At 40.8% G+C, this 27,025-nt stretch overlaps 1 protein-coding gene across 4 annotated transcripts in view; it reads right to left on the minus strand.

The window, feature by feature from the left end:
• Window positions 1-27,025, minus strand: part of RBKS (ribokinase) — a 91,398-nt gene that overhangs the window by 56,831 nt on the left and 7,542 nt on the right. For 3 of the 4 annotated variants that reach the window (XM_055326957.1, XM_055326956.1, XM_055326954.1), the window contains exons 2-4: window positions 15,266-15,398; window positions 2,695-2,758; window positions 1,700-1,762 (exon numbers count right to left, since the gene is read on the minus strand). In XM_055326957.1, the coding sequence (XP_055182932.1) occupies window positions 1,700-1,762; window positions 2,695-2,758; window positions 15,266-15,277 (139 nt within the window). In that variant the 5' untranslated portion in view covers window positions 15,278-15,398. Of the gene's footprint in view, window positions 1-1,699; window positions 1,763-2,694; window positions 2,759-15,265; window positions 15,399-18,829; window positions 18,950-27,025 lie in introns of all 4 variants that reach the window. The other variant, XM_055326955.1, reaches the window with a different exon arrangement.

Genomic DNA, 27,025 nt, shown 5'->3' on the forward strand with positions numbered 1-27,025 from the left:
GTAGCAGTCTTTTTTTTTTTTTTCTTTTGTGCTCCAGGCTGCTTGTGATGGTCTTGTATAGACATGACCTAAAATTACCTCTGAACACAGAACACATGCTAGCCGATCATCTTACCACAGATGTGTCTGTTGGCCACAAGGAGGACTTAATAAAGCGAGGATGGTTCAGTATAAACCCAATCTTGGTACTGGAAAAATTCAAGTACCCACACACTGAAAGATGGCATATCTCCTTCCTTTTCTCCTTTGGTGACCTCATTCCTTCTGCTAGAGTTAACTGCTGCTTCCGTGTTGCTGACTCCAGAAATCTATGTTTCTGGCCTGGCCTTGGCTGATGAGCAATAAGACCAAGACTACAGCTGTCTGGTAGACATTGCCATATGGCGAGATCATTCATGTCTCAAATTTAACTTGTCAAAACTGAATTCCTTACTTTACCTTGGTACTGATTCCTTCACTTAAGGGAGTTGATGGTCCCCTCTCAGGGTATTTCTGTTAGCTCTTCTATGACAATCTATATTCTCTATATATTTACATATGTGTTATGTAAATCAGACAAGTTCTAGCATAACAGGCATCTAATACATGATATTAAACTAATCTTTGCATGGGAAGTGTAGTATCTTGCTACACTGATAAGCAAGAAATGGAACTTGAAGATATTCCTAGAATACAAAAAAGAAGTTTAAGACAGGGAATGAGGGGCTGTTGGCAGCAATAATTATTTAAGATGTAGCTTAAAGGAATGAACATAGACTGTCTATTGTTAAACATTTTTTCTTCTTTAAATATAACACATAAAAAAATAAAAAAAGATAAATATACACATATTTTCACTGTTGTTATTGCAACTTTGGGATCACTAGAATAGAGTGAAAAATACCATACCTTCTGTGAGAAACAATTGTTTGAAACTCTATTACAAATCAAAGAGATATTATGACAAATCCTAATTTCACAAAATGCACGCTGACTGCCTATAATGCATTAGGTTCTGTCCAAAGTGCCCCATGAAATGTCTAGTCCTTCAGAATATTAATTCTGAATTAAACAATTTTACATAGTTTTTATATATATATACTTAAAGTAGTTGGCAGAAATCATGAAGACTTTACTTGGGGGTAAAGGGAAGTTACCGTTTTTATAGACAAATATTTCAACTGTCACAAGGCCCTGTGACAAATATAGTTGTATATATCGACTTTTGAGATTTGATTGCCATTTAAAGAGCAAACAAAATTGAACACAAATGATAAGTTAGAAGTAATTAGTTGCTGCCATTTGCTCAGTAAATATTCTATAAATATGATTCATTAACTTCCTTGTGCACCTATCTATTTACATTTATTTACCTAGTATAACTGAAATGACAGATGAGAATACTTAACTGCTTTTAGAGACAAATATCAATTCTGAGTTCACATGGAGGGTAATGGGATGCTTCAGGATATAAATATTATTTTGAGGCAACTTAACACTTCCTATGTATTGGACGGACAATTTTATATTTAAATGATCAAGTTGGGAAGTATAAATAAGGGGAAATATTCATAGTTAGACTGGAAAGACCACAATTGAGGCCTTGGAGTGGTGGGTATGGTAAGAAATCCATAGGATTATGTTAAAAATTGATGCTCCTACTCTAGTTGTGGACATGAAATGCTTCATGAAATGACACTCCAATATGCGAAACACGTACCTTCGTTATTGACAATTATAGAAGCAGTTCCTGTAGCAGCATCTTGAGTCTGATATGTAAATTCTGAGAGAAAAAAGAAATTACAATCATGTATATATAGCCTGGCATGGATAATCTATTTTAGCAATTTCAATGCACCACTCATCTTTGGAAAAACTTTTTAACCTTTAACCATCTGGAATGATAAAAGAAATAAGTAATTAGCGCTAATTTATACCCATCACCTATACATCAAGGAAGACAGAAGACTTTACATTCAGTTGCACCTTTGCTCTACATTAGTAACAACCCAGCAAACCAACCCCACTTTCAATCTGCTCAAATTATTCATAGCGTATACATCTGCATTTTTCTAGACCACCATATTTCTTTTCTTCAGTGAAAGAAATGACAGAGTTGAGTGAGAGATTAAAGGTCAAACCTATACAATGAACTTGGTTGCGTTTCTTCATAAACTTTGCATTTCATCAAGAATCATGGTCTGGAGCATCAATGGAAGTGTTGATCAGACAGCCTTTGGCAGCAAAAAGCCTTGAAATGGAGCCAAAGACCTGCATTCTACTCCTGGCTGTAGCTCCAACTAGCTGTGTGCTCTTGGACACATTGAGAACCAATCTGGCCTTCAGTTTCTCTTTTGTGCAATGATGGGATCAGCTTCAGTGGTTTTGAAGATCGTTTCCAGCCATGACATTCAATGACTTTTCTTAAAATATCTTTTGTGAATGCAGCACCTGTTTTTTTCTTGTCACCTGCTTTTGAAACATTTCTATGAGATGAAGGTTTGTAACCTCCTATCATTTAATTCCCATCTGGAGGAATGTACATGAAAAGAATTAACCAAACGACATTTAAGTAAGATGAGACAAAGCTGTGCATAAAAATTCTCTGGCCACCAGAGGAGGATCTAATAATTCTATTCTATATTCAACTGTTCTTGTAACCAGATCCCAGAGGAAAAGTCATAAAAACTAACTTTAAAAAAGATGAAATTTTACCTGTAGAAATATCGTTCTGTTTTAAGTTTTCTATATAGTCACTGCCAAAAGAATCTTTGCCAACCTGTACCAAAGAAATGATGAATGTTAGATCTTTTACATTTAGTAAAATGCTACAATGTAGTTTTTAGAATACTTAGCATTTTAAAAGGGCATATCTGCACAGTACTTTATAAACATTAGCTAATTAATCTTCTTAATGTAAGATGCTAAACTTGGTTTCAGCCCAAAGAATTGTCCCACTTACATCCTAAAACGTGAAGCATTTAATGAACTTTGCTCTCATTTTGATCTGTTCGTGTGGAACCTCCCACTGAGCCAGAGCTGTCTACCATCAACAGTCCTCAATATTTATGAAGAATCTCAGTTTTTTGTCCTTCACTATAAATGAGGGCATCTTTGTAATGACTTGCCTGTTTTAGAATCTTATCGGACATGGGATGGCAGCATAGTCAAATTGTTAAGAGAAGAGGGAATTTAAAAAGCCCTCATTGGTGGGTCTGGGAAGCTCAATGGGTTAAGCATTAAGCGCCTGTCTGACTGTCTTTGGATCCCTGGGTCCTGGGATCCATCTCCTAGTCTGGCTCCCTGCTTAGCAGGAGTCGGCTTCTCTCTCTCCCTTTGCCCCTCCCCCTCTGCTTGTGCTCTCTCTTGCATTCTCTCTCTTGATCTCAAATAAATAAAATCTTTCAAAAAAAAAAAAAGCCCTTGTTAACTTGGGTAACTCAGTATAGTGTAAGTCTGTTGCTTCCGCATCCTAGCATGTATTCTGATAATGATAGTTCAGTTTTTCCCAATCATTGATCCTATGTTGACACATTGTTATCACCCAAACACCATAGTTTACATTAGGGTTCACTCTGGTGTTGTACATTCTATGGGTTTTGACAAGCGTATGTCATGTATCCACCATTACAGTTATCCAGAATGGATTCACTGCCCTGAAAACCCTCTGTGCTCTGCCTATTAATACTCCCTTCTCTCTCCAAGCCCCTGGCAACCACTGATCTTTCTACTTTCTCCAGACTGTCATACTGTTGGAATCATACAATATGAAACTTTTCTGACTGGCTTTTCACTTAGTAAACCCATCTAAGTTTCCTCCATATCTCCTCATGGCTTATCACTCATTTATTTTTAGTGTTAAAAAATGTTCTGCGGTATGGACATACTGTAGTTTATCCATCCATTCACTCACTGAAGGGCATCTTGAGTTGCTTCTAAATTTTGGTAATTATAAATTTTCATGTGCGGGTTTTTGTGTGGATGCCCTCCTATTGTGTTATTTTATTTTAACTTCAGTGGAGGTAACATACAGTGTTTATTAGTTTCCTCCCATCTTAATTTAAATTCTAATCAGCTGTCACCATTTAAGTACTAGGCCACTTCACAAAAACAAATTCCCAGGAGGTCCTGAAAATTCAGAGGTTCTGGCAACATCGGGCCCACATTCCTGCAAGGCAACCCAGCTAGAACTGCCCCAAAGGTGAGCACATGATCTCTAGTTGACCACAGCCTGCACCTGGCCTACTGCAATTAATGTTACTTGCTTGGCACCTGTAGACTTGTAGGGTGGCCACTCCTGAATTTCTATTTTGTCCTGTAGGGAGTGCTCACTACCTCAATGGATCATGTATCTATCTGGGTCTCAGCCACTCCTGGTGTGTTTTGCTTTTCCACATAAAATTGCTTTTCTCGGGATATATCAATAGAAAGAAATCTAGAGATTTGCTTGGGTTGAGAGCCTCAATGAGTGAAGAGAAGATTTTGGACTATCTAGATCAGTGATTGGAAAATTTTTTCCTATAAAGGTACACATAGGTAGTAGTTTAGACTTGGTGGGCCAGATGGTCTCTTTTGCAACTATGCAATTTCGCTGTGTGAAAGCAGCCAAAGAAAATCTGCAGACAAATGGATGTAGCCTGTGTTCAAATAAAACTTTATAAAAATACATGGTAGGCAAGGTTTGCTTCCTGAATGGTAGTGTACTGACCCCTGATTTAAATGCCACTTCTGAGAACTTCTTCTTCAAAGAACACTTGCCCTGTGCTCCTTTCCCGGCAGAAATGCTGACTAGGCAATAATTCTGAACAATATACAATAATTTCTTTTTTTTATTAAAGGTTTTATTTATTTATTCATGAGAGACAGAGAGAGGCAGGGACATAGGCAGAGGGAGAAGCAGGCTCCCTGGAGGGAGCCCGATGCAGGACTTGATCCTAGGACACCAGAATCATGATCTGAGCCAAAGGCAGATGCTCAACCACTGAGCCACCCAGGCGTCCCTATATAGTTTCTTATTAGCAGATTTTCTATCTCTACAATGAAGAGTGTCCACTCTAAAGCACTGCTGTGGGGCAGAGTTCCCCGGGGAAAGGAGGTCATCTGTCAAAGGTTTTCTTCATGGAAGATAGGCTACGTATCTACCAAAGCATCCCATTTCTTAGGTCAAAGATTCATACCAGAAACAAATTGTTTATTTTCTCATCTCTCTCTCTTTTTTTTTAAACATGTATTTCTCTCTTATGAGCAATTAAGATGCCATATAGTTGGGAAAGCATCATTTTAAGAATGTTGTAGCAATTAAAGGAAGGCCATTCCTAGGCATGTGGGGCTTGGTACAGATTAGAGCAAAGAAACTTCTCTCCCTTTTCCAATCAGTTTAATATAGGCAAAAATCTGTTTTTTTTTCCAGGCAAAATCTGTTTCAGGTGAATTTCAAAGGCATGTTTGGTAAATGGTATCGTGATACAAACGTTAGGAAGTGCAGGGATTAAGAAGAATTGTTGGAAAGAAGGAGAAAACCAATGAGTAGGCAGCTTTGCCTTCCAGAAACTGTTGGAGGGAGGAGAAGACTTACAGAGGCACCTCCAAGTGGAGTATCACGTGCATCCAAGGCATAATCAGGAAGGGACTGCATGCTCATGGTAACTGCATTTTGCAGGGTTGCTGCAGTGGTATTTTTTATTTTTTAAGTAGGCTCCATGCCTGGAGCCCAATGTGAGGCTTGAACTCATGATCCTGAGAGATCAAGCCCTGAGCTGAGATCAAGGGTCAGAAGCTTAAAGGGCAGAGACCCCCAGTGCCCCCCACCCCCCACAATGGTGTTTTAGAGGTGGCAAAGCTGTCTGCTTCCTACAGGGGAATCACCTGAGGGAGCTACATCCTTGGAGATGTTATGGTTCCAGATTTATTCCACTAGTGATTTCCTGGCAAACCTGTTGGCTGGCATCCTAACCTCTATATGAGAGTGGAACAAAATCCTTTGCTTTTGCCCTTTTTGATATTCCCATGACAAAATTAAAATCTGGTAACTAAGGCAGCCCAGGTGGCTCAGCAGTTTAGCACCGCCTTCTGCCCAGGCGTTATCATGGAGATCTGGGATCAAATCCCACCTCAGGTTCTTTCCGTGGAGCCTGCTTCTCCCTCTGCCTGTGTCTCTGCCTCTCTCTCTCTGTGAGTGTCTCTCATGAATAAATAAATAAAATCTTAAAAAAAAATCTGGTAACTAAAAAAATAATGGTAAAGTAACAATACCCGCTGAGGATCAAGAGAAATCAACCTTAGCTCCATTAACTTTGCCTGGGGGTCATGGTAACACATTACAAAGCAAAAGAAGTGGTAAGAAGCCTACAAATAAGCCACAAGAGACTCTTAGCTCTAGGAAACACACTGAGGGGTGCTGGAGGGCAGGGGGTGGGGGATGGGGCAACCGGGGGATGGGCACGAAGGAGGACACGTGAGGGGATGAGCACTGGGTGTTACCGGGTATGGATGAATCACGGAGCTCTACCTCAGAAACTAGTAATGCACTGTATGTTAACTAACTGAATTTAAATCATAATAATAAAAGAAGAAGCCTACGAAAAGGAAGGCGATATTTGCATTTGTGTCCTGGAAGTCAGAAGCCTCTTCATATTTCCTTTTTTTTTTTTTTAAGATTTTATTTATTTATTCATGAGAGACACTCACAGAGAGAGAGAGGCAGAGACACAGGCAGAGGGAGAAGCAGGCTCCATGCAGGGAGCCCGACGCGGGACTCAATCCCAGAACCCCAGGATCACGCCCCGGGCATGAAGGCAGATGTTAAAGGAAAAAAAAAAAAGAAGGCAGGTGCTAAACCACTGAGCCACCACGGCGTCCCACCCCTTTACACTTCCAGTGTGGCTTGGGACAAGCCACTTTAACCACCTCTCGGCCTCAGTCTCCTTATCCAGAAGGTCAAAGCACGTTTGCTGTGAGGGTAACTCACGTGAAGCACGTTTACAACTGTAAAGGATTAAATAACGTCTCGGAGTCACTGTCATGGTCCCCATCCTCCTCATCACCATGGCAGTACCACTGCCACTGTGGCGGCTTCCCTGGGGGGAGGGACAGGGCTCCTGCTGCTCGGATTCAATCTTATAAACTACTTTCCTGCCCATCTGGTTCCCCCTAACGTTTCCATTTCTTCCTGTTGCTCCCTATCTTCAAACAGAAGAGTAGTACCTGGTCATGGAAGCAAGCCCATGGGTGCACTGAATTATTTTAAAAATAAGACTGCATTACTGTTATTAAAAAACATAACATCTCCATTAATGGTGACATGAATGCTGTTTAATTAGCCATGTATCTCGTTACTTCCATAGGAATAACAGAGCCAACTGCGAGCACGTCTGTGTCTTAGACATGCATATTTATTATATCGAAATGTGGGCAAAAAGCAGCAGAGATCTGAGTCCTCCTTTTCCCCCCTGCATTACAGAGTTGCACAAATGCTTTGTGCAATGTCAGACTAAAAGAATGCCATTTCCCGTTTCCCCACCCTCAGACCTCTTACACAATCATTTGTTCTGCTGGATTTGCTTTTAAAAAGGTTGACAGAGGCAAACACCTTCCAATCCCCTTTGCCTACTTCTGACTCAAATGTAAGCCTCTTCCTCAGTAACTGGAAATTGATAACCAGAAATCAGAGTAGAACCTAGACGAAGGTGTCATGCATCGAGTGCCATTGAGAGCTGAGTGAAAAGTGTCCTGAAAAATCACAGTGAATGATACAAATGGAACGATTTGTAATGAATGTGAATGAAAATCGTAGTGAATGACTTAAAATGGTCCTTGAAATAAAAAGGACTTGACATAATAATATCATAGAGGAATCGTCATAGGTATTTTGGGGGGCTTCTCCATATTCCTGGTCACGTTTTGTCTATTAAATTGATAAGAGAACTTTAAGTGTAAGTATCTTGGTCATGCAGCAAAATAGAGCAAATGAGGGTCAGGAAACTTGGAATCAAATTTCAGTTCTGCCATTATCAGGCTAGTTAAAATTCTTTATATTTTGCTGCAAATTGTTGCAACTGAGCCAGGTAGGGTGGGACTAGGGTAGGAGACCAGTAGTTCTCGGCCTTCACTGTGCATTAGCTCCCATGGAGCTTAGACATCTTGGTGCCCAGGCTACACCCCAGATCAATGAAATCAGACCCTGTGCAGAGAAGGGGGGGGCCGTGGCACGCGCCCCAGGTGATTCCAATGTATGCCTCCAGCTGAGGCCCACTGGATTGCAGGATGAAAGCTGGGAGAGTGAGTGCGAAGCTTTGTGTGGAAGTAACGAGGAGGAAGAGCACAGTCCTGCCTGGCCCTATGTTGGGAAGTCAACTAAGTGGGAACACAGTGTGGCCTATAGCGTCAGCCCTAGGGCAAGGGGCCCAAGAGTGCCCAACACTGTGATCAAGTTATTGTAAAACTACACACGTCCTTATGCTTGTGTTTGCTGACTCCGGCCTCATTTTGATGTCACCAGGCTTGCTTCCCCTTGCTTTGTTGGCTTCTCTAACACTCCTATTTGGCCAAAAAAAAAAAAAAAAAAAAAAAAAAAAAAAAAAAGTTGGATATCCCTGTTCTACAAAGTGGTCAGTAGAAAGGCACTATTAACTTAATATTATCATTTGACTGTGTTAAGACGCAAGGTGAGTACAATACATTTGTGTCAATTTCCCTGCCCTCTGAGAACCTAGACGTCCTTTCCTTTCTCCATTTAAGCAAACTTCACCTGTTTTTCTTTCTCTTTTTTAAAGATTTTATTCATTTTTTCCTGAGACACATAGAGCGGGAGGCAGAGACATAGGCAGAGGGAGAAGCAGGCTCCCTATGGGGAGCCCGATACAGGACTTGATCCCAGGACCCCGGGATCACAACCTGAGCCAAAGGCAGATGCTCAGCCACTGAGCCACTCAAGCGTCCAAAGTGCTTCTGTTTTCTATCATGGAGAGCTCCTGGAGGGAAGTAATTTCAGATTCCTGCTTCCCAGGGCCCAGCACAGACCTTTACCCACAGTGGGGTTGGATAAATGGGACCAAGTTAAATGTGGGTTTCTGTACAGGTTAATCTGGCCCCTCACCTATTTTTCAAGTGCCACTTAAGGCCTCCCTTCCCTATTCTAGCCCTTCTTAATGCTCTCATTTTCTGGAACTCCTAGAGCATTCCTGATAGATACTAGTAAATATTTAATTGAATACCACCTTATATTGTTTGCCTAAACAATCTTCCTAAAAATCTGGCCTTCCTAAAAGCTTATTGGAGACTCCAGTTTAGCATATATTTATCCTTCCTTAAGCCCTGTGCATGAAATGTGTTCTATTAAGTATTTGGTCATCCTTAGTTGCCTGTCTGTTTATTTTCCTTGGCCTAGCTTGTCATTCTTAAAGGGACAGGACTAAGGCACTCAGACTATCCTAGCTGGGGCTGCCAAAAGGTCCTCTACAAGGTTTTGCTCCTAATAGCCCCCTGGAAGGCACTCCTATACTCTTTCGGTAGCAGCAGTGAAATACTTTTGGGCAGGTTTCTGGGAAAACCACATAGTCTGAGGTAGCCTGTGTAAGCCTGTTCTGGGTGAAAGAAGCCAGGTCATCAGCAGTTATGGACAACCACTTGCACTTAATCTAAGGCAACTCCTAGAACCCCAGAAGCTCTTTAGGAAATCCCAGGCTCAGCTCTACCTTGAAGACTGTAGAGTCATGCAGTTGGATAGAACTTTCTACAATGATGAAATGCTCTCTATCAGTGTTACCCCAAACAGGCACTTGAAATATAGCCAAGTATGATAGAGCAACTCAATTAAAAATTTTATCTGAATTACATTTAAATCTAGCCACACATGGCTAGTGGCTGCCATCTTGGATAATGCAGCTATAGAGATGTAAATTAGAATCAAGGGAAACACGACTGTGTGTATCAGGAGTAGGAGCATTTCCTCCAGCTAAGGGCACTAAGGTATTTCCTTTACTTTTACCACTGAGAAGGCTCCCTTTGCATTGAGGGAGAGCCTACCAGTGGCTTCCACAGTCCAGAACCGTGATCTAATGCTGAGAAAGGTAACTTTAGTTAGCACTACAATATAACGAACATCCACATTTCAAAATGGTTGAGGAATCAGCTGCTTGGAACCCTTGAATGGTAGAAAACATCTAAAAATTCCATCTGTCAATATACAGTTGAGGTAAATAAAACCTAGAGGCCCAAGATATCTAAACTGAAGTCACATGAAGTTGAAGATTTCTGCTAAAAAAGTAGTCACATGTATTAAAACAGGTTATCAGTTTTCAAAGTTAGAATGCACAGAAATATAATTAACACTAAAACCAAGTTGAATGCAGCTTAATATTTGTGATTCAAGACATTTTGTGACTTTTCAGTGCCTGAGGGTAATGATGAGCAGGTTTGGGAGACTAACAGGAATTTCTTGTCATGTAACAAAACCTGGCAGTTGCTTTTTTGAATTAAGTCTCTCATATTAACTTTTTAACCTGTCACTGTGGCTTTGTCATAAAAGAGGACAGAAGAATACATATAATTCCAGTTGCTTAAGCTAGCTGATTGTTTAAATCCTATCTAAATGGAGATAATGACCTTTAACAAAAAAAAATTAATGTTTTTATTTTAAACAGTCACTATTGAGTCCTGTTTATTTGGGAGTAGAGGTGGATAGGAGGTAAGAGGTGGTTGGTGGTAACCCCAGTTTTGTTCCATTCTTCTATAGGAGACACTTATTGTTTATTTGTTTGGGGTCCTAGGGTACCCTGTGTTTGGACATGTGGCCAGGGACTCCAAACAATATAGCCAATATTGTCCTCCAGGAGAGTTCAGGCAAGGACAGATTTCGCTTCATTATATATTACCTGGAAAGTGCTGGTGACTACTCATTTGATCTTTGAAAACTAAATCTTAATGCGTATCAGTTAACAGTCCCACAGTAATCTGACAGACAATCTAACCTTTTTTGGTTAAGATGATGAGTACTCTAATACACTGCTTTTCAAAGCCATCTGTGGTGAAGGCTTTTTTTTTTTTTTTTTTTCATTTTCAATCCATTGTGGACTAATAATTCTGTAAAATATAAAAATGAAATAAACAGAAGAGAGTCCTACAAAACACAAGGCTTAATTTATTATTACTATTATGTTCAACAGCTATAAGATTATTTTGTCAAATGCTCTGTTTATAACTGCTTACTCTCAATTTCTGTACTGTCCAGACCAGTGACAATTTGCAGCCTGGCCTGAATTTCAGACTTTAAGTAGTGTGGCTCTAACATACTGCCTCTGTCACAGAGCTTAATATATGCCCATTCTGCAAAGAAAGCACACATCTGCTTGTATTACAGAGGTTTTTCTTTTTTTCTTTTTTTCCCTCTCTCTTTTTTTCTTTTTAAAGGAAGCTCTCTATGCCCAGTATGGGGCTTAAACCCACAACCCCAGGATCAAGAGTCATGCATTCTACTAACTGAGCCAGCTAGGCACCCCTAGAGAGTTTTGAGAGTGTCATATTCCAGGAAAGCAAGACCAGGTAATTTCTTGGAAGTTCTCCCACATGGCTGATTTCAGATCTGGGTCATTTGGGCCCATGCCTGTTCAGGGCTTCTTCCTACCACATAAGAAGTAGGCTTATGACTAGCTTTAGGTTCAGACTAGCCCACTACATCTTTTTTTTCTTTTTTAAGATTTTATTTATTTATTCATGAGACACACACACACACACACACACAGAGAGAGAGAGAGAGAGAGAGAGAGAGAGAGAGAGAGAGAGAGAGAGGCAGACATAAGCAGAGGGAGAAGCAGCCTCCTGTGGGGAGCTCGATGTGGGACTCGATCCCAGGACCCTGGGATCACGACCTGAGCGGAAGGCAGAGGCTCAACCACTGAGCCACGCACGTGCCCTTAGGCCACTGAATCTTGAACTCTTTATTCTACTACGGTGCTCCTGAGCAGCCAGTTCTGGATATCTGGAAATAACTTCCTCCTCTCGAACATTTAGCTTCAGTGGAAGGGTGGAGGAGGAAACACTTAAGAAAATTGTGTGAAGTCCTATGAATGGTATTCTCGCAGGCTCTTGCCCTGCCAGCAGACTTCGTTTTTCTATGATACCTGCCTGGATTTGTAATCTGAAAATATCACTTCAATTATCCTTGGATTGTGGCCTTGGGCCCATGACTCAGGTGAATACTGACTGTGTCACTCTTTAACAACTTGAAGTGTTTCATCATGACATGTTTCACTGGATGCATATTGACAGACTCTTGCTTAATAGTCCTTGTCACAATATCTTGGCAAATAATTCCCTTGAGCTCAATATCACCTGTTTTGCATGTGCCATCAAACAATCTTACTTTACCAGAGCTTGTATTTAGGTTTGTTGTGGGGCAGTCATAGGTAAGTTAACATTGCTAAGAAAACCAGAGGCAATTTTCTACCTGTTTTTCTTTTGCTCCATCTGTTCATTTTTATCCTGAATCATTTCATGATTTTGGTTTCTACTTGAAATTTGTCATCTTTGACAAACTGCTATACAGCAGGTTGGCTAATTCTGCTTAATGAGAATCTACTGCACCATGGACAAAAAAATTATCATGATGAAGGGGTAACAAACAACAGCTTCTATTATAATTTTTTTTTCTTTTGAAGAAGTCTAAGAATATTATGCCGTTTGTTTAAGTTTAAAAAAATACGTGTCTAAAGATGCCAAGTTGGGGACGCCTGGGTGGCTCAGTGGCTGAGCATCTGCCTTTGGCTCAGGTCATAATCCTGAGGTTCTAGGATTGAGTCCCATATCGGGCTCCCTCTGGGGAGCCTGCTTCTCCCTCTGCCCATGTCTCTGTCTCTATATCTCTCATGAATAAAATAAATTAAATCTTTTAAAAAAAAATAAAGATCCCAGGTTGTCTAAGCAAAGTCACCCCATGGGGTTTTGGCTGCAGCCATGCCTTCTTATCCTCTCTGTGCGGCCACTCAGGAGTCCAGCGCCAAACGGCCGCCGGCTGCGTCAGGGGCATCGCGGATAGAAACAGCTTTCCCGACCGTACAGGTGTGAACATAAACTGCTGGATACAGACCAGAATAAAACAAACGCACCACTGCTTTATCAAACTCCCGACTGCAACGATTCCCCAAAGACAGCCCTCTGCTGTCTATTCCTCTCATATCCACTCCTGACGATTGTATGATTCACTTCCTAAGTTCAGTTCCACAACTCAAATATTTCTATTTTGCGTTTCTTTTTTGCCTCAAATTCAACAGGCCCAAAATAACACCAATCTCAATCTTCGAGTTGGATGAGATCCCAGGGGACATCCAATTTTGACTTTCATGGCTACATGAATAGCATTTATGAAGCTTCCAAGAGGGGTTCTCTAATCTCTCCTTGTATGGCTCCGGCTCCAGGGAACTCCTCTCTTCCCAGAGCAGCCATTTTTGGTACTTTGCTTCCAACACCAATTCTCTGTCCACATTTTTCCAGCCAGGAAATAGCCTCCTTTTGCCAGTTCCCAAGCCCCGTTAAGTCAGCACCATCTGATGACTCCCCAGACCCTTCATTTCTAATCAAGTATACACTGGTCAGGCCTACTGCTCCCTCTCCTAGCCTCACAGTTCCTAGCATGGAACAGGTCATCAAAAATTAATGGCTGATTAATTGACACTGGAAATCCATCAAGAATTCAACTTCAGCAAATATGCATTTCTTACTTTGAATCTTGTGCTTTAGGTGATGTTTTTGACCAAACAGCCAGATGAGAATTTTATCACATCAATCATAAATTAGAAATAAACTACACTTCATTAGCAGATGAAAAGATAATTGTATAGCTTGTACATCATTTAAAGACTCCTGTGGAGAGAAGAGTGCTGTATGTAATGAGAAATGACATTTCAGAGAAATTTTGGTAAGACTGACCCAGATCACAGGAGCGAGCTCATTCTTTTAAATTTCTCAGGTTTTTCTTATCCTTTACTGTGCAGACTTGTGTCTAGCTTCCTGAAGATAAACTATCTTTCATGTTATACCAGTAATGCTAGCATCTTAAAATTTCACTAAACACGCAAACCTTGAACCTTTGGAAGCCAATTTTATTTTCAAATTATTTCAGTCAGGAGAGAAAGAGGGACTATTGGATTTTACATATTATTTCCTTACATACTTGCAAACAGAACTGTGTCTAAAGATTAGTTATGCATAGTTCATTAAGGCCCAGGTTCCTTTCTGGTCCAAAAGCTAGCATTAGAAGACCTAATTTAGAGATGAGTGGATCAGCAGTTATTAGACCAAGTTTCCAAAAGCTGTGTTGCAGCAAAACCTGCTAAAAACAGGATGACTTTTGCTGTTGTGAAGCCAGACTATAGAAACTCAGTGGAGTAGGCGAATTCCCCTCACTTTTCAGCCTTCACTTAGAAGTTCATTAAGTTAAAGGAATGCAGCATTAAGTTATTTGCAGCATTAAGCTACTTCCCAGAGGACTCAGGGAAGAAACTATTATAAAGGTAAGGAAAATTACTCTCTATTTAAATCTTTAACAATACAAAACAGATATTCACGTAAGTACCTGGACACACATGTTTACAGCAGTACTGTTCACAACAGCCAGAAGGTGGAAACAGCTCAAGTGTCCACCAACAGACAAGTGAATAGACAAATTATGGTCTCTACAATATTATTCAGCCACAAAAGGACTAAAATAGATAACATGCTATAGGGTAGATGAACCTTGAGAATATCATGCTAAATAAAAGAAGCTAGACACAAAATGCCATGTAACCTATGATTCCACTTATAGGAAACATCCAGAATAGATCAATCCATAGAAATGGAATGCAGGTTGTTGGTTGCCAGGGCCACGAGGTTGGGTGGTGGGAGGACTGGGGGAAACTGCTTAATGGTAAGGAGTTTTACTCTGGAATGATAGAAATGTTCTGGGACTAAAGAGAATCATGGGACGCCTGGGTGGTTCAGTAGTTGAGCATCTGCCTTTGGCTCAGGGTGTGATCCTGGGGTCCCGGGATCGAGTCCCACATCGGGCTCCCTGCATGGAGCCTGCTTCTCCCTCTGCCTATGTCTCTGCCTCTCTCTCTGTGTTTCTCATGAATAAATAAAGAAAATCTTTAACAAAAAATAAAAAGAATCCTGGTTGTCCAACATTGTGAATATACTAAATGCCACTGAATTGGCTGCTTTAAAAAAAAAAAAAACAACAAAAACCAATCAGCACTAGTCTTAAAACTGGACTCTTGCCTCTAGAATCCTCTCCACCATACTTTACACTTACCTTGCATACCATGGATGTCTTTGCTCCAAGCCTGGCAGCTTGGACACACTGGTTGGCACCTTTCCCTCCAAAGCCAATAAAAAACTTATGTCCATGGATGGTTTCTCCAGTTTTTGGCAAACGAGAAGTGAGACTATCATAGTTTAAAAAAGAGAAGGAAAAAAAAGGCACATTGGTAACTGCAATCAATTTAAGTTCTTCAGAAGAGAGAGAGGGAAGGTTCTCTGATGGAGCTCTAGTTTTAGCTTGCAAAAATGCAAGCAGAAGCAGAGATGACCTATTCCTTTAAGGTAACATTCAGTAGTTCATGGCATCACTAACCAGAATGAATCTGCTGACAGGATGTCTCTCCCCCATTCCCAGTACCACAGTCATGCACTGTAGCTCCACTTCAGACCACGGTTTCTAGTGTCTACTGCATCAGGGGTGCTAATGGGTGCCTCTTTTTTCTTTTTTAAGATTTTATTTATTCATCACACACACACACACACACACACAGGCAGAGACACAGGCGGAAGGAAAAGCAGGTTCCCCAGGGGGAGTCTGATTCGAGACTGGATCCGAGGACCCGAGGACCCCGGGATCATAACCTGAGCCAAAGGCAGACACTCAACTGCTAAGCCCACCCAGGTGTCTTAAGTGCCTCTGTTTTCTATCATAGGGAACTCTTGGAGGGAAGTAACTTCAGATTCCTGTTTCCCAGTACCCTGCGCAGACCTGTATTCACAGTGGGACTGGATAAATGGGACCAAATTAAATGTGTGTTTCTGTACAGGTTTATCTGGTCACTTTAACAAGAAGTAGGAAGTTTACCAGGATTCTGGTAACCATGATCAGGACTTAAGGAGAAAAGGGGAAGTGGCAGGTCTTGGGCCTAAGGAATCCCATTTGTTTCCCTGCAGGTGGGGTGGGCATGGGTTATTGTTTTGATGGCAGGGTCAGGTGTTAATCCCAGGCCATCCTGTAGACCACCCGTTTCAGGTCCTGACTCAAAAACAGCATCTATTTTTTTTTTTTTTAATAGAGTCTAGAGAGCTACACTTAGCTTTGAACGTTTACTATAGGAAGTTTCAAAAGCAACTAACTCTGTTTATAAAACAAGAGAAAACAGTATACTGACTTCCCCACCCCCATGCCCTCATCACAGATTCAACTGTTAACTTCTAGCCAACCCCGTTTCAGTCTCTACCTGGTGGACTTCTCCAAGAACTAAGGATTTTTACTGACCTGTTACCTCCTAGTGAGGGCAGTGCTAAAGGACACAGAAAGTCAGAGTAAAAGATTTTCTCCAGGGTAGGACTCTCATAACATTAAAGTAGAAGATGTGAGGAAACCATCCCTTTGAAAGACTCCGGAGATGTGGAAATGGAAAGAGTCCTGCATGTAAGGGTGAGTGAGGGAAGATGGGTGTGAGTAGCAGGCGGACTGGATGGCTACAAAGAAGCAGGCCCAGGGCCAGATAGAGCAGATGGAGCCATGGCAGGTGTGACTAAAAAGGTTAATTCGCTTTAGATGAGGAAGAAGAGCCAAGAGACAAGTTCACAACAGTAGGTCAATTGAGATCCTACCCTGTTTGGGCAGATTTGAAATTTATATTCACTTCCCCACCCTAGGCTGTGACCTATCTGAAACCAGTATTTGATGCCTAATATTAGAGTACCAGCATGATGCCAATTCCAACAGGTCACTCACAGCCTGTTTGTCATGCAATGACCTATGACTGATGCCAAGAACACTTGATGGTGTTGGCAATGACCAAATTCAACCTGTGTACCTCCTGTATGTAGCTCTAAAAGTCTCAATAAATTGGCTAAACTACTCCATTCCCTAGCAGTGCAGTGTCAAATATGGTTCTTTGAGATTCACAAGAGACTCATCAATAATTTGAAAACATTCTATTCCACTCCGCCCCTTTTCAGTTCTATTTTTATCTCCTATTCTAAATGCATTTATAGTACCGATGAAAAAATATCCATCTACAAGGTTCACTTCTGAAAAAGGTACTCAATCAAGAGAAAAATGGTTTTAATGTAATGTTATTATCCTGTCATTTAATTTAGCGATGACAAGTGATGATGAGATTTTGATTTGCATCAGAAATCTTAAACATTTTAGGATTCTGTTATGAACAGGCAGTGATGAGTAATCTGCGCGACTGAGTAACTATGTGAATTCTTGGCTTATTGATGCTGCTACAAACAACACCCATAACAACCTTAAAAAGAAAAAAAAAATCCAATGTGGCTAAAAACAGGCCAAATAACTTAATTAGTAAGATTGTCAGTAAAGAAATGTATGACTTCCACTATATTTATACTTAGATATGGGTCACAATTCACTGGCTTGAATCAAGTGTATTTTTTTTTTATTATTGGCTGTGGGAAATCATGAAAAATAGACCAGCAGATGATTATTGGGATGTATATATATATGGGATGGAGGAGTGAAATCGGGGGTACAGTGTGTATTTGTCTGATGTGGGAACAGATGGCTGGGATTGAAACTCCTTTCTAAACAACTTGTATTAACACAAGCACTATACTAATTTAGCCATCACTGAAATGTCTCCCTCCTTTAGAATTCTACTCTTTTCTTTCTGTATCTTTTCCCTATTCTTTCTTCCTTCAGTTGGGAGACTTTCCCTGAATAGGGACAGGGCCATGTCTGTTATGGTCTCCATTTTATCCAGAGTACCTGCCACTTGGCCTGGGGTTAACATGTTTCTGAGTGAGTGAATTTTTTATTTTTTTCTAATTAAAAAAATATTTTATTCATGAGAGACACACACAGAGAGGCAGAGACATAGAGAGAAGCAGGCTAACAGTGGGGAGCCCGATGTGGGACTCAATCCTAGGACCCGGGGATCATGACCTGAGCCAAAGGCAGATCCTCAACCACTGAGCCACACAGGTGCCCCTGAATACATTTTTTTGTTAATTATTTATTTATGATAGTCATACAGAGAGAGAGAGAGGCAGAGACAAGGCAGAGACATAGGCAGAGGGAGAAGCAGGCTCCATGCACCGGGAGCCCGACGTGGGATTCGATCCCGGGTCTCCAGGATCGCGCCCTGGCCCAAAGGCAGGCGCCAAACCGCTGCGCCACCCAGGGATCCCTGAATACATTTTTTTAAAAGACTTCCCTTGTCTTTCTGAAGGGTAGCAGAATGTACCACTCCAAAATATAACTGGAGGAGCTCAGGACCTGCTGGCCAGATATGTCACTTTGGTATACGGATTATGTTGAGCTGTAGGCACTTGGAAAGTAGCAAATGCAGAGAGAGGCTTTCTCTGAACTCCCCTTTATCTGCCTCAGGATCAGTCCCCCAAAAAGGACTCAACAGCCATGAATCCCCTCCTGGGAGTTTCATCAACCAGCAGGGATGGACTCCTGTCACAGACTAGAAGTGAACATCACAACGAGACAAATGTTCTCACAAACATTGTCATATCTCCTATTTATTCTACTGAGGGTGAGTTCATCTTTCATAAGTCATTTATTCTTTCCTAAGAGGCCTCCCCCTTCCTCTCCCTTCCCTATTAAAAGCCCTGAATTCTTAATCACCTTGGGGAGTTAACTCCTTTTCTCCTGGGCATCTTCCATTTATACGGTGGGGCATACAGGTTAATACATTTGTTTTTCTCTTGTTCATCTGTCTTTCATTACCAGGGTCTCAGCCAAGAACTGAGAAAGGAAGAGGGAAAATTATTTTTCCTCCCCTATGTTTCTTCTCTGTGTCTCCCCTGTGTAGCAACCATTTTTACTTCTGAATTGCAGATGTGGAGGTGTTGTTGAATGGGAAGGAGGAGACTGGCAGGGATGTTCAATTAGCTGGCAGTGACAATTCCATGTTTTACCTGACCTTGCCCATTGCATTCCCAGTATTAGTAGCACTCCTGTCCTATAAGCAGGAACTGTAACTAGAAATCAGACTATCATTCTTCATTCATGTGTTAATTCAACAAATGTTAAATCAGTGTTTTCCAGTATACCTCTACAGGACAAAAGCAACTCGCTGACAATGTAATAAACCCTAACCCTGATACAAGTAATAGATGAGTGAAAAAATAAAACAAAACATGTCAGAGCACAAGATTATTATGATCTGATTCATGTTTTTTTTCTTTTAAAGATCAAATTGGCTTTATTAAGCAATTCATGAATCAGGTAGCATCTAACAAGAGGAGGGGAGCTCCCCAACTTATGTTTTTTAAAAAATATAAAGCTATATGTTCTCATAATATGTAAGTGCATAGAAAATGAACTGTTAATGACAAGTATCCATGAAAAGGGTGGAGAGAAGGAGCAAAAGTTCATGTTTTACTTTATAGATGTATAGAGGTATATGCAAGAAGCATATACTTGTGCATTAGGAGGCCATTTATTACTACTTCAGATTCATTTGGCTTCTCAGCATCTTCTTAAGAGCCACCAGCTCTTCTTTGGCTCCAGCTGGCTTCTGGCAGGTGCAACCTAACACAGCCTTGTCCAGCGCCACTCTCTTTCCACTCCTTTGTCATGGTTCCCGGCTCTCCTGCAGCATTGAGCAATCAGCAAAACATGTCAAGTATCTTTGTATAGGTTTTTCTTGCTCCCTGGATTTTAGTCCTGTGCAGATTATATGCTGTTAAGCCTTTGTCTTGTGCCCTTTCTGTTGAACCCAGACTAAGGCAGTTTCCTGCTTACTTTTTTTTTTTTTAAAGTAAATGAACTGGAGTGGAAAGTCGAGTTGAGAGCAACTAGTCAGTTACAGGGATGTCTGGGTGGTTCAGTGGTTGAGCATCTGCCTTTGGTTCAGGGTGTGACCCTGGGGTCCTGGGACCCCTAGTCCTGCATTGGGCTTCCTATGGGGAGCCTGCTTCTCCCTCTGCCTGTGTCTCTGCCTCTGTGTCTCTCATGAATAAACAAATAAAATCTTTTTTTAAAAAAGATAGTTACAGACAGGCAGAGGCATTTCTGAATTATAAATCCCAAGTTACCTTGAATTAGGTTTTCCTATCTCTTTCCTTATTAAAATCATGAAATTAAGGTCTGGTTCAAGAAAGGATCTGCACAAAACACCATCCTTTAAATGAAAGCATTGCTATGATTTGCCCCAATTCAAACACAAGGTTTAGCAGGATGCCATGGACAAATTAAAGTGCTCAAAGGAAAATAAAAAGGAAGCAGTTCTGATAGCAATACACTGTTACTACCATTTAAAAGTTAAAAATAGTGTCAGTTTCTGAATGAGGGAGAAAACCCAAACAGAGAAAAACAGCCATAAGAAATATACTTGAATTTAAAACAAATTTGTAGCTTTAACTGTCAAATTTTAAATCTGCACAGGAGGAAACACTGCTAAATGTTCATAGACAGGGGTGCCTGGGCAGCCCAGTTGGTTAAGCATCTACCTTGGGCTCAGGTCATGATCCTGGGGTTCTGGGATCCAGTTCCGCACTGTGTTCCCTGCTCACCAGGGAGCCTGCTTCTCCCTCTCCTACTCCTCCTGCTGTACTCTCTCTCTGTCAAATAAATAAATAAAATCTTAAAAAAAAAATGTTCATAGATGGCTCTGCAGTCTTCCAGGCCCTGAGAGGTCACATGGTTAGAGCCTAGTTGTGTGAGGCAGCAGGCTTGAGCCACTTACTGATTGTATTACCTTTGACAGCTTTTCCCTCTTTGAACCAGGTTCTTCTCTTGCAAAACAGGTTTAATAATACTTGTCAACTCCTTAAATGCCTGGGTTTTGTGCTCTGAGTTATTTCACTGACAGGTGTTATCAGAACAACTAATCAATTGCTTTTAGCTTCTTGACAATGATGTGCTTGTTACAGGTTCTCAGAGATGATTCATACCAAAGGAAGGAATGACCTGGTGAAACAGGGCTGAGAAGTCTTTTGACCAAAGAGGTCACACTATCCTGGTTCCAGCCAAAAGTCAAGGAATATGCTTCTCTTTGGCTTTCTGTGTTCCATCCTTTCTTCTTCGGGCTGCAAGTGTCTGACACACTGTATGCTTCCCTAATAGGGGATTGTACTATTATTGCCCAATTAAAATTCATTACACCCATTTATTATTCCCACTGTCTGTACTCTTCAACTGTATCTATTCTTCTCAGCATTTGTGTATGTCACATTTACAGGAATGAGCATCATTTCCAAATCAACTTAGTGATGCCTCTTTCTAGCTCTGTTAAAAAAAAAAAAATCTCCCAACTAAATCTTCATTCTGTGGTTCCTAATCCTAAATTTGCAGACATAAGATTTATTTAAGGGAATGAAAGCTGCATTATGCTTTAAACCGTTTTGTTTTTTTTTTTTTAAACTGATTTTGAGTACTAACTCTTATTCTTTCTTAGCTAACCAGTGGAGGGGTACAAAGTAGTTTTGCCTGAAGATGTAGCTATTCTTTTTTTTTTTTTTTTTTAAGATTATTTATTCATGAGAGACACAGAGACATAGGCAGTGGGAGAAGCGGGTTCCCTGCAGGGAACCTGATGTGGTACTGGATCACAGGACCCTGGGATCATGCTCGGAGCCAAAGGCAGACGCTCAACCACTGAGCCACCCAGGTGTCCCAAGAATGTAGCTATTTTTGAATTTATAATAAGATAGTTATGAAAAATATTGGTCACAAGTGGCCAATCTGTCAGAGTGTCATATTCTTGAACCATATATATATATTTTAAAGATGTTATTTATTCATTCATGAGAGACACACAGAGAAGCAGAGACACAGGCAGAGGGAGAAGCAGGCTCCATGAAGGGAGCCTGATGTGGGACTCGAACCCGGGTGTCCAGGATCACACCCTGGGCCGAAGGCACTCAACGGCTGAGCCATCCAGGGATCCCCTCTTGAACCATATTTATTTAAATTTTGCTTATGTGTAAAAAAGTGTGCTAGGCATAGGGAGAGCTAATAAAGAGGAGTATATTATGGACTTACATGGCTTCCTTCCTTCTCATCTCTGGCAGATGTTACCTCCTCAGAGAGGCCTTCCCAGACCACCTTTCAGGAGTTATCCTTATTCCTAATTTTTGTTAAGTATTAATTCAATCTGACAAAGAATACTATGTTTCTGGATCAGAGACAGCTTTTTAATTACTTATAATTGTGTTAGTTCTCTGTGTTCCAATCTTCCCCAAGGTGACGTGAGAGGAACTTCCAAATAATGAAATCTTTAGAGTTTATATAGGAGCTGACATAGCTGTTGCTCCTTCTCCCCTGCAGAGTGGAGGAGAGGGGGAGGGAGAAAACAGGACCGTTGCTTTGTAATGTAAATGATGGGGGGGTTGTCTCTAGATTTACAACTCCTAGAATGTAAATAAATGTGTCCAAGGAAGAAGTTCCTAAATCTCTCCAGAGGTCTCTGATTTGGTTTGCCATTCAAACATTCTTTAATCCTGGTGCTAGCGATCTTTGCTCAGAAAGTCCTCATCAGGCAGAAATGTGAGAACATTCATGGAGCGTTGCTTCCTGACGATTTTCTTCAGATCAATATCACCATCTGACATTATAATGCTCATTTATTTCCCTCCTCTCTCCCTACCTTCTTCTGGATTGTTTACCATTTCATCTTCTTTACATTCAACGTAGGTCTCGAGCTTACAGCCCTGAGATCGAGTCGAGTCGCATGTTCCATCTGAATAAGCCAGCCAGGCACCCCTCCCTTTTTTCTATTTTTTTTTAAAGATTTATTTAATCATGAAAGAGAGAGAGAGAGAGAGAGAGAGAGAGAAAGAGAGACATAGGCAGAGGGAGAAGCGGGCTCCACACAGGGAGCCTGATGTGGGACTCGATCTCAGGACTCCAGGATCACACTCTGACCAGAAAACAGATGCTCAACTGCTGAGCCACCCAGGCATCCCTCTTTTTCCTATTTTTCAAAGTGATTGACAGGCAGCCAGGGTGGCTTAGCGGTTTAGTGCTGACTTCCGTCCAGGGCATGATCCTGAAGACCCAGGATTGAGTCCCATGTCAGGCTCCCCGCATGAAGCCTGCTTCTTCCTCTGCTTGTGTTTCTGCCTGCCCCCCCCTCCGTGTTTCTCATAAATAAATAAATAAAATCTTAAAAAAATAAATAAAAGTGATTGATCTAAGGTTTAAAACGAGCATCTTTAACTTAATACAGCTTATTTTCAGACATTACTATGCTACTTTACTTACAAATATAATTTACAGTTGTATTTCATTTCCCTTCCTAATCTTTGTGCTATTATTGTTACATATTTTACTTCTATATGATATAAACCTTACAACACTGTGTTTTTACTTAAACCATCAATTGCCTTTTAAAGAAATTAAGAAATGGAGGAAAAAAGTCTTTGTATTTGCCCCTGTATTAACCGTTTCTGGAGCTCTTCATTCCTTTGGGTAGATCTGAGCTTCCATCTAGTATCATTTCTGTTCTGCCTAAAGAACTTCCTTCAGTGTTTATCGTAGTGCGAGTTTCTGGTGATAAATTCTCTCAGCTATTGTTTTTCTATCTTTATTTCTCCTTCATTTTTAAAGGATATAAAATCCTATGTTGACAGTTATATATATATATTTTAAAGATTATTTATTCATGAGAGACACAGAGAGAGGCAGAGACATACGTGGAGGGTGAAGCAGGCTCCCTGTGGGGAGTCCGATGTGGGACCTGATCCTGGGACCCCAGGATTACACCTTCAACCAAAGGCAGACGCTCAACCACTGAGCCACCCAGGGGTCCCAACAGTTGTATTTTTAAATATTTCTTTAAAGAATTTTTTTTTTCTGGCTTGCATTATTTCTGACAAGAAGTCTGCAATCTTAGTTCCCTTATATGTAATGTCTGTTTTTTTTTCCCCCTCTGGATGCTTTTAAGAGTTTGTTTATAATTGGTTTGCAGGAATTTGATTACAATGAGCTTTGTGGTTTACAGGATGCTTATCCTGCTTGGAGTTCACTGACATTCTTAGATTTATATATTTATAGTTTTCATAAAATTTGAAAATTTTTCAGCTATTATTTCTACAAATATTTTTTGTGCTTCACCTACTCTTTCTTCTTAGACTCAATTACACAGACTCCTTGTCTCACATCACAAAGGCTCTGCATTTTGGTCATTTTTTCTTGTGCTTCAATTTAGATAATTTTACTATCTTCAAGTACACTGATAATTTCTTTTGTAATGTCTGCTCTGCTGATAAGCCTATTGTGAATTTTTCATTTCAAAAGTTGCATTTTTCATTTCTTAAACTTCTATTTGGTTCTTTTCTATATCTCCCACTTTTCTCCTCACTACACTTATGTTTCTCTTTAAACCACTGAGCATTTTATAATGGCTCTTTTAAAATCCCTTTCTGGGGCGACTGGGTGGTTCAGTTAGTTAAGTGTCTGTCTTCGGCTCAGGTCATGACCCTGTGGTCCTGGGATTGAGCCCCACATCAGGCTCCCTGCTTGCCAAGGAGTCGGCTTCTCCTTCTCCCTCTATTGCTCCCCCTGCTTGTGCTCTCTTGCACTGTCAAATAAATTAAAATCTTAAAAAATCCCTTTCTGCTAATTCCACCATTCTAGTCATTTCTCTATGTCAATTTTGATGGACTTCTCTTTCCTTGGTTACGCATTGTTTCCTTTGCACCACTATTGATTTTTTTTTTAATTTTTATTTATGATAGTCACACACACACACGGCGAGAGAGAGGCAGAGACACAGGCAGAGGGAGAAGCAGGCTCCATGCACTGGGAGCCTGACGTGGGATTCGATCCCGGGTCTCCAGGATCACGCCCTGGGCCAAAGGCAGGCGCTAAACCGCTGCGCCACCCAGGGATCCCTTGACTATTGATTTTTGAGTGGATGCTAAATATTGCAAGTGTTGCACTGTTGCATGTTTTAATTTTGTTGTGTTTTTCCAAAGGGTTGAACGTTGCTTTTTTGGGCAGCTAAGTATCTTGATTCTTTTGAGGACTGCTTTTGAGATTTATTAGGAAGAGTTTAGAGTAGCCCTTACTTTAGGGCAACTTTACCCTTTGTACTAAGTTGTGGTTCTTCTGGGATCTCTACTGAATGCTCCAGGGGTTCAATAAGGTCTCTGGCCTAATTGAATGTAATACCTCCCATTCCTGTATAATTTCTGGGAAATGTTCAATTTAGAGCTCTCTAGTAGTAGCCAAGCTTTGTGGACTTTCTCTCTATGTATGTCCATGTAGAATTTAGCAACAGACTCATGGGGACTCCTATGCAGATCTCTGGACCTTTATCTGATTAGCTTTCTTTTCCAGTATATGTTCCCACAAATTCTAGTCACCTCAGTCTCTGTAAGCTATGAACTCAGTTTTCTCAACTCATTGATATTGTCACACTTTCCTTGAGTTTCTTCTTTCTGTGCCAGTCAGTAATGTGCCTCCAGGACTCACCTGTTTGTTTCCTTTCTTGGCTGGATAACATGCCTGTTGTCCAACATCCGAAACAGAAACAGCTGCTGTTATATATGTGTGTGTGTGTGTGTGTGTGTGTATACACATATATATATTCCATTTTCTTGTTGTTTATGGCAGGAAGGTAAGGGTGGTACTAGTCACTCCATCATGGTGAGAAGTAAATATATTTTTTAGAAGATTTATTTATTTGAGAGAGAGAGATAGAGAGAGAATGCACACAGTGGGGAGGGGCAGAGGGAGAGAGAGAATCTCAAGCAGACTCCCTGCTGACCATGGAGCCTGACACAGGGCTAGATCTCAGGACCCTGAGATCATAACCCAAGTGGAAATTAAGAGCTGGACACTTAACAGACTGAGCTACCCAGGTGCCCCCAGGAGTAAATATTTTTGAATGAATGGTCTACACTTTAAAAGACATTTATAGAGACAATTGGGACGACAGATGCCTGTGTACACAGTAAGTCATACAGTGAGATGAGAGAGTGCACGAATGCTGTGTATGACTGTAACCCAAGGGAAAAAAGTAAACTAGTTATTAAAAAGAATATGGTCAGAATAAAGGAAACAAAAGGGGGTCACATCCTCCTTTATCTCTCTAATACAGGACTGAAGACTCAACATAGAAGGTACCAGGAGAAGCATAGTAGTTAGAAACATACTTAAAATTTAAAATGTCATCTGATGTCAATGAATTATTTTGAATAATTATACAGAGACCTCCAGGCTTCCCAGTTGAGCAAAGTTCTGGACAAAGAACAGAAGCTTAGGGGTGCCTGGGTGACTCAGTGGTTGAGCATCTGCCTTTGGCTCAGGGCATGGGATCCTGGGATCAAGTCCTGTATCGGGCTCCCTGTGGGGGTGGCCTGCTTCTCCTTCTGCCTGTGTCTCTCCCCCTCTCTCTGTGTCTCTCATGAATAAATAAATAAAATCTTTAAAAAGAACAACAAAGAACAGAATAGAGAGGTATAGAAAGAGCTCATACAGGAGGTAGAATCGGCAAGAGGAGAGGGCAGGAGAAACATGACTGTATGGGGGGGGATCAGTGAGTGGGAACTGAACAGGATGCAGTAAGGTATGTGGGAAAATCAGGATGCAGAAAAATAGAACAGAAAGGGAATTGGTGAGACCAAAGCTTTCATCAAAGTTCCTGATGAGACACATTTAAATTAATTGAAGAAGGCAAGCAAAGTATGACTACTGACAAATTAACTACAAAACCGGCATTTTATTTTCTATTTTGCCAATTAATTACAGTAAACTTTAAATTTCAAAATGACTTCTGTCACCACATTGTAATTATCTAGGCTACTTCTTCCTGCCATCTGCTGGTGTAGGTTAAAGAAATACACATGGAATTAATTTTACCCTAAGCAA

The sequence above is a fragment of the Nyctereutes procyonoides genome, unplaced genomic scaffold (assembly GCF_905146905.1).
Source record: "Nyctereutes procyonoides isolate TBG_1078 unplaced genomic scaffold, NYPRO_anot_genome, whole genome shotgun sequence".
NCBI classification, from domain to species: domain Eukaryota; kingdom Metazoa; phylum Chordata; class Mammalia; order Carnivora; family Canidae; genus Nyctereutes; species Nyctereutes procyonoides.